The sequence below is a fragment of the Cryptotermes secundus genome, unplaced genomic scaffold (assembly GCF_002891405.2).
Source record: "Cryptotermes secundus unplaced genomic scaffold, Csec_1.0 scaffold515, whole genome shotgun sequence".
Lineage (NCBI taxonomy): Eukaryota > Metazoa > Arthropoda > Insecta > Blattodea > Kalotermitidae > Cryptotermes > Cryptotermes secundus.
This window is the reverse complement of record NW_019731273.1, coordinates 70,311-79,298: the sequence shown is the minus strand read 5'-3', so window position 1 is coordinate 79,298 and position 8,988 is coordinate 70,311. Positions and strand designations below refer to the sequence as shown.

General features: G+C 40.3%; 1 protein-coding gene across 2 annotated transcripts in view; it reads left to right on the top strand.

Moving 5' to 3' along the window:
- LOC111866829 (DNA topoisomerase 3-alpha) overlaps nucleotides 1-8,988 on the top strand; it is a 130,916-nt gene that overhangs the window by 91,809 nt on the left and 30,119 nt on the right. For both annotated transcript variants that reach the window (XM_023856126.2, XM_023856124.2), the window contains one exon: nucleotides 3,083-3,146. In XM_023856126.2, coding sequence (XP_023711894.1) covers nucleotides 3,083-3,146 — 64 coding nt within the window. The remainder of the gene's footprint in view (nucleotides 1-3,082; nucleotides 3,147-8,988) is intronic.

The window sequence follows — 8,988 nt, the reverse complement described above, 5'->3', positions numbered from 1 at the left end:
CACCCCTTGCGGACGTTCTTTATGTCCATGCACGACTCGCCATACACTTCCACCAGTTGACGATGAATTTCAATTGTTTTAGTCCCTTTTGCGTTCAAAAACCGAATAAATGCGCGAATCTCACACTTCGCAGTTTTAGTAATCGGGAGCTCCATTTCTAACGGCAACGGTGCCAAGACTAAGCGTCCTAGCTACGTGCACGCATGCTTGGTGGTATTGGGGGGAGTGGGGGAAGCAACGAATGCAACAGGGTTGCCAACAGCCGCACAAAAATTACCCAGCGCTTTGGAGACCTTACTTTTGGAATCAGCTACGTAACACATGTGGATTTTCAGATGATCAAATCCTATTGTTATGACTGTTCACATAGCCACTAAGGTTAATCCACACTTTGTCAGTGAAGAAAACCCAATCAGACTCTTCAGTTCCATGGTTGCCAACAAATGTCCTAAACCATCTACAGTACACTAAGCGTTTTTCTTTATCGAGGTCCTTCAGTTCCTGCACACAGCGAACACGATATACATGAAGGTGTAACTTCTTCATCGCTTTCTGAGCACTTCCATAAGAAATCCCAGATTGCGCTGATAGTCTCCTCAGGCTTTTTGAAGGGGAGCGCCGCAACATTTTCTCCATGTCAGCCAGTTTAGCCTGAGTCAAAATGGCCAGTCTCCCAGATCTCTTCCTATCTGAAACTCATCCACATTCCTGAAATTGGTTGATTATTCTTGTTATCGTCGAATTGTTAGGAACTGCAGAATCCAGATATTCCCGATAAAACTCATCTGTGACACGTGCATAAGAGTGACTGGCAAAATAATGTTCCACGGTGAAAACTCGTTCTTTGGAAAACAACATGTCTGTCACGCAATAAACAGATCTATACTGCAGACGTCGTATGACCGATACACAACAAATGGCGTCTACAGTACCACCTAGCTGTTGGAGATATAATTATATTAACTGCAATACAATTTATAACAACTTTTAGTTTGATGTGTGTGACTTTTCGATCTCTGCACATTATAACTTCAATCTTATCTTGTAAGTTCTAATTATGTATGTCACAGAACTACACTAAGATTTAAAAAATCTTAATATGGGTACAGTAATATTTATGCTTCTTTGAAATGGTTTTCATGTAGATATGAATGTAACTGAACACTTATTTAAGCCAAGAAGTTATGTATTTCCTCATATTTGCATAACCTCTTGTATGGGAAAGTAATGTCTTTTTACAAACAAAAATCCAAGCCACATTCTGTCCATAATTTACACCATGTACGAGGGCTATTCAGAAAGTAACTCATTTATTTTAGGCAACTAATGTAAGAGCAAGGCAGAGCTCACACATGCAAGGTACCATCACATGACTCATTTCCCTGTAAACCATCACATAACTGGTCACATAGTGCTTGTTCTTTTCTCTAGAGAGTGAGTTTTGATGTGTCCTGCAATTGATAATCCCACCAGCTGCGAAATTCGCACTGTTATCTGCCTTCTTTATGCTAAAAGTATGAGTGCTGTGGAAATCTGTATTGAAATATGAGTTGTAATGAGTGAAGGAACTGTTAGACAGTGGTATAGAATGTTGAAAGATGGGGGAAGAAATGTTCACAGTGAAGAGCGAAGTGGTCTTCCATCCATAGTAAGTGATGGTCTTGTTCAAAGTGTTGACCAAAAAATTTCTGAAAGACAGTGCTTCACAATTTCAGAACTTTCATGTGAATTTCCAAAAATTTCACACACCGTTCTCTACAAGATTATTATCCAAACAAGCTGAAAAAGTTGAAACAAATGTCAGCCTGCTAAGAAGCTGATGTCAGCTGTCTTCTGGGGCAGGAAAGAAGTGCTGATGATGGAAGTCATGCAACAAGTGACCACAATAATGTCAGAAGTATATTGTGAAACACTAAAAAAAAATGCATAGGACCATTCAGAACAGAAGATGTGAAATGCTGACATCCAGTGTAGTGCTCGTACATGACAATGCATGTCTGCATACAGCTGCTTGCACTCAAGCACTGCTGGAACGTTTCAAGTGGGAGTTGAGCACCCTCCTTTCCGCCCTGATCTCGCTCTGCCTCCTTGAATAACTGGTTGGGATCACAATGCACCAACTATAATGAGGAGTTGATGGAAGGTGTCAAAATGTGGCTGAGCTCACATGCAGTAGACTTCTTTGACACAGGCATACAAAAACTTATTCTCCGATATGACAGGTGCCTCAGTTCCAATGGTGACTATGTTGAGAAGTAGATTAAGTATGTATGTTTTGTATATAATAACCCCCCCCTCCCCATTACTTGTTTTGTTAAAAGCTCACTGGAAGTTACTTTCCGGACAGCCTTCATACATTCTTGTGTGAGAATAAACACAACTTGTGTGAGACTTTCTTCGGAGACATAATTCCAAGTCAAATCAACTCTTTCATAGTATGTTTTGTTATTGTCTGGCTGTTGAAATTGGGTGTGAGTTACTACTTCTAAGGTGTAGTACATGCCAAATTTCCCACATATGTAACTCTAGCAAATTGATGTGTTAATGACTTTTCTCACTACAGTGAAGTTCTTATTATAAGTCATGCTTGTTCTGTTGTAGTTACTGTATTCCCAAAGCCAGATTTCTACTTCATCATCAATCTCTTATGGAGAATGGAAAGAAAGAAATATGGAATCATGTCTCATGGTTATTGTGTCCTTATGAAATTTGCTTCAGAAGCAGGGCCACTATTTGTAATCAGTTGGCACCAGAAATGGACAAATTATAAGCATTATAGTAGCAGTAACAAATGTGTAATGATAATATCTTTGGAAATATTATTTACTCCCTGAATATTTGAGTTCAAGTTGTGCTGCAGTTGCCAGATGTCTTCTTTTCCATTGTTCCACTCCCCTTCCACCCCCAACAGTCAGATAAATGTGCTATTTTCTGCCCTTATAATGTGAGCCTTTCTCATTGAAACTTTTTAATTCCCCTTAAAATAATAATGTACCTGCTCAGGTAACACTATGATATTTTGTTCATTTTTATTAAGTATTGTCATAATTGAATTCAACATATCTCCATATCATTGTTTCAGCTACAAATCAAACTGGCAGTGGCTGTGATGAAGTGATATGTCAGTGTGGATTGCCAGCTAAAAGGTACAACTGTTTTCATCCATCAGAATTATAGAAAAGGCACCTGTTTTGCATGTTTCTGTTGTCTCATATGTATGGGTATCCTGGCTGAAGTTTCTCATGATTTCTCTTAATCCTTCAAGGCAATTGCTGTTAAAGAAACTAAGATATCCCCTTTGACCATGATGAAGCTCGACATCAATTTCACAGTGTTTGTCCATCTGTCTGACTGCATGCAGCATCTTGAGAACCATTAACCTTTAACGGCCGAATGTTTTATATATATATGTATGACGTGGGACACGTGCACTCTTTGGGAGTGCTTACAGTTTGACCTTGGGTTTGAAACCAAGGAGTCCTACAAACTGTCTCAGATTAAGAAACTGAAGTGAAACAAATCATTTCACGGATGCCGTATACTCGTACTCCAAGTGGCGGCCGAATGTTTTAGATGGATAGGTAGGTAGGTAGGTAGGTAGGTAGGTAGAATGACACATTGTAGCAATGTAGGGATAGTGTGCAATAGCTATGTTTTCCTATTTGATTTTGAACTGTTCCTGTCATGCAGCAAGTGTATAAAATAGGGAATATCTCGATCTTAAGGCCTTTATCACATTTTAAACAATATAAGTCATGCCATAGTTACTGGTACAATGTATGTATGACTACTGCAACAAGAACTGCACTTTATATTGTGACGTGATGCCTGAAAGCCAGAATATTGGAGTCAGATCAGAGGTTGATTTCCTAGGCAGTGAGTATTAACAGAGTACATTCCCATGACAACAGGTTACCGTGTCATTATTACACATGCACTTCCATGGAAACACTCGACTAGGCATATAGGTTACCGCAGAGCTGGAGGTGTTTCCATGATAATGCGTGCTTAGGCAACAGTTACTGCAGATACAAAATGTAGAAGCAAATATGAAACAGAAGACATATGTGAATAGACACAGAGTTCAGAAATGAAGGCAGAGCGCAGAAATGAAATCAGTAGTTCAGAAGTGAAGTCAGAGAGAACACAGAAAGTGTGTGAACTGTTATCATTGAGTGTAATTGTGATACTGACGTCAAATAAATCCATCCAGTCTAGAATTCACAATTATTAGTCATAGAACCCCGAACACATGACAGTATATTCATCTTGACATGTAACAACAGTTTGTTAGAGTTCAATATGTTTTGAGTAAAGGCTCCTTAATTAACAGGAACTTAAATAGGAAATGTTACAAAAATCAAGTACTCATATAATGTCATTTTAAGTGAAGGTACACAAATTCAAGCCACACATTTAGATTTCAAATTGGTTTGATTCTTACTCACAGCATATGTTAATTTATATTAAGTGACTTAAGTGAAATACCAAATGTACGTTCCCTCTTCTTCAATTTTGGGCAACACTTAATACTGCTCCAATGTCGTCAGCAGTTAGCCACAAAAAAGAGACAGCATTCCCAGGCTGTGTTGAGCTGAGTCACGTATATTTAACTTCCGATAGATTGTCAGTGTTCATATTGTGACGTATTGTGCTATGGAAGATATTCCCTTCCCCACCAGTGGTGACGTAACAACATCGGGCACTCTCACTACTATGGTAACAGGCCAGTCAACACTCCGCTCCCCTCCCCCGCGTTGATGTAGCGGAGGAATGCCGCAATTGCTATGCAGCAGTAAATAACTCTCGACAGTGTTGCCCAGCAATGCCTGTAAACACAGTGACTAGGCAACAAGGAAGCAAGACATTTTCCCGTTATCTGGCTGAGGGTTTATAACAGAACTACACTGCCTATGACTTTGACTTTTGTTTGAATACTTCCATCGTAGCCTTGCAAGCGGAAGGAGGTGACGAAAAGGGAACCCAGTGCCTGGGAGTATAATTATGCCCTCCAGGTTAGAGGAGTCTCGAATCCAAGGAAGTAAAATATGATGATGAGTCCAGCGGGACTCGATCCGAGAATTGCTGCCCTGGGAGGGCCAGCAGCAATTGTAAATGACAGATCCATCCTCTCGTTAGAGAAGGCGCCCCACATCAACAAACCGGCAACAGTCTGACAGTAATAAGAAATCTGGTCTTGTCCCACAGGAGGGATGCTTGACATCAAAACAGACTGACAGACTTCTGTCTGTCGTAACATAACTTAAGAGTCAGTTAAAATGCAGCAGTCACAGGAAGAAGACCCGAACACGTGGTTAGAAGATTTGATTTGATAATTTGTGATACTGCCGAGGGCAGTAGTTGTGAGATTGTAAATTGTGTGATTGTAAGAGTGAATGGGGAATAATTTCACTATATTCAATATGATGTAAAGTTATTTGTCGTGTGTCACACACCCAACATGTGACAATATTAACAATTTCTCCTTATAAGGTATAGTTCTCCGGCTGCTTAACTAATTAAGCACTATGCCAAAAAGGCATATGGGGGAGTGGATGTATAGATCCACATGTTCTTGACCTCAGCACTGGCTTGCGGTGAGTGGTCAGCTTCATGCCTCAGCCGCTTTACCCCAGGGGAAAGAGCCCCTGACACCTATTGGATAGGAGGCCAGGTGGGCAACAGATCCAGAATTGTTAAGATTCACGGTTCTTAAATTGTTCTTATTCCATAAACTGCAGAAATCTCTCAAGCTGTCTAGGACTGGAGTCTGTTTCATATTTCCATGATGAGGACAATAGCAATAAACCCTTGATTAACAATAATAAAAATAAGCACAAGTTCTGGGAAGAACTAATTGCTAACTTTCCTTTGCTATGACATGGACCATATAGAAAATAATGTACCTAACAGTTCTTCCATCATTTTGTAAGTATTTGTTACTGCTGGAACATGTTTACCAAGGTGTTGCCTAGGAATAGGGAGAAATTGACAGACATGCAAACAGCAAGGTGATCTCATAAGCCTACTTTTATTTTTTTCAAAATGAGGAAAGTAAGCAACAGATAATCTATCATACTGTCTGAAAGCATTTCTCATATTGGAATAAATGCTTGACCTGCTCAAGGTAATAACTGTGTGTCATGCTCACACCTTTCCCTGGAACTGATAGCACACACTTCCCACAGTAGCAAAAATTGAAAAGGCAAATGGGTTATTCATCAAAAACAAGCTAAAATATTAATAAAACATAATGTCACATATTTAGGGGTGACTATAGACAGAGTATTTTTATCCAATATTCTTTTCTCAAGGTTAGGTCCATGCATAGATGAAATTATTGGGTATCATCAGTGTGGGTTTCGACGTAATAGATCAACTACAGATCAGATCTTTTGCATTCGTCAGATATATGAGAAAAAATGGGAGTACAATGAAACAGTATTTATAGACTTCAAGAAAGCCTATGATTCAGTTAGGAGGGAAGTATTGTACAATATTCTGATAGGGTTTGGGGTACCCATGAAACTAGTTAGGCTGATTAAAATGTATTTAAACGAAACTTGTAGTAAAGTCTGTATAGGTAAACATTTGTCTGATATATTTCCTTTCCAGAATGGTCTAAAACAAGGAGATGCTTTATCGCCACTCCTTTTCAACTTTGCTTTAGAATATGCCATTAGGAAGGTCCAGGAGAACCAGGTGGGACTGAAATTAAACGGGACACATCAGCTGTTGGTCTATGCCGATGATGTGAATCTGCTGGATGATAATATACAGGGGATGGTCAAAAATATGGAAACACCTCATGAAATGCATGCCTGAATTGAAATGTTTATTTTAGCGATGTTTGTAGGTCACACTGTCATATCTGCCCAACACCACTACCTGTACAACCTACACAATACGTTGCAAGCTTCATTTGTTGTCGAGACAGTGTTCTGTGCAATTTTTTGTGCATCACGTCAGAGCTAACAGAATTCAAACGTGAGCAAATTGTTGGGGCCTGTATGGTGGGTGCTTCCGTAACCAAGGTAGCTGAGATTTCTGGTGTTGTGCGAGGCACAGTATCCAAGATTATGACCGCATACAGGAGGACTGGAAAAAACCGCATCCGATAAAACACCAGCATGGACGGAAATGTATGTTGAGTGATCGAGACAGACGAACATTGTGTAGGATTGTGACAAAAATAAGAAGACTACAGCTGTAAAAGTGACTGCTGAACTGAGTGTCATGCTCACAAACCCTGTCAGCACCAAAACAGTACGAAGGGAACTCCACAAGCAGGGTATTTCTGGACGAGCTGCAATTCCAAAGCCACTCATCGGTGATCAGAATGCCGCTAAGAGGACTGTGGTGCCGAAGTCATAAAACCTGGACTATGGAGCAATGGAAGACAGTCATTTGGTGGGATGAGTCCACCTTCACACTGTTTCCGACTTCTGGCCGAGTTTACGTCTGGAGAACGCCATCCCAAGCTTACAATCCAGATTGTTTGCTGCCAAGAGTGAAACATGGCCAGGGTTCGATCATGGTATGGGCAGCCATATCATGGTATTCTGACAGATCCATCATTACCCTGCAAGGTCACGTCACTGCCAACGACTCTGTGACCATTTTGGGCTACCAGATCCATTCCATGGTGCAAACTTTGTTCCCTAATGGTGATGCCATTTACCAAGCCAACAATGCCTGTGTTCACATAGCTCACATCGTCCAGGACTGGTTTTCTGAGAACAAAGATGAAGTGTCACATCTGCCATGGCCCCCACAATCGCCAGATATCAATATTATGGAGCCTTTATGGTCTGTTTTGGAGAGCAATCTGCTTGCGCACTACCCATCTCCATCATCAATAATAGAACTTACCATGTTTTTTCAGGAAGAATGGTACAAGATTCCCTTTCAAATCAAACCTCTATTTATCCATTCCAAGGAGACTGCAAGCAGTTCTGCAAGCCAGAGGTTGTCCTACACCATATTAGTCATGGTAATGTGTTTTTGTTGGGTGTTTCCATATTTTTGTCCATCCCCTGTAGATACTATAAAAAAACACACACAAACTTTAATTGACGCAAATAAGGAGGTTGGTCTAGAAGTAAACACAGAGAAAACTAAGTATATCTTGCTGTCTAATCACCAAAATGCACGGCAAAATCATGACATAATGATACGAAACAGATATTTTGAAAATGTGGTACAGTTCAGATATTTGGGAATGATAACAAATAAAAACCTGATTGAGGAGGAAATTAAGAGCAGATTGAACTCGGGTAATTCTTGCTACCATTCAGTCCAGAACCTTTTGTCTTCTCATCTGCTGTCCAAAAACATAAGAATTAGGATATACAAAACTATAATTTTGCCTGTGGTTATGTATGGGTGTGAAACTTGGTCTCTGCCACTAAGGAAGGAACACAGACTGAGGGTGTTCGAGAACAGGTTGTTGAGGAGAATATTTGGACCAGAAAGAGATGAAGTGACAGGAGGTTGGAGAAAACTGCATAATGAGGAGCTTCATAACTTGCACTCTTCTCCAAGTATAATTAGAATGATCAAGTCAAGGAGAATGAGATGGGCAGGGAACATAACAGGAATGGGGGAGAAGAGGAATGTATATGATATTGGTGGGAAAGCCAAAAGGAAAGAGGCCACTGGGAAGACCAAGGTGTAGGTGGGTGGACATTATTAAAATGGATCTTAATTGATCTTAGAGAGATAGGGTGGGATGATGTGGATTGGATTGATCTGGCTCAGGATAGGGACCAATGGAGGGCTGTTGTGAACACGGTAATGAACCTTCAGGTTCCATAAAATGCTGGGAAATTCTTGAGTAGCTGCAGATTTGGCGACTCCTCAAGAAGGGCCCAACTCCATAAGTAAGTAAGTAATAGACAGAGTGTGGATTGGTGAATGGATTTATTGACCACTTATACGCACTACTCAGAACTACAAGTAATTACAGCACCACTGTTAATCTCCATA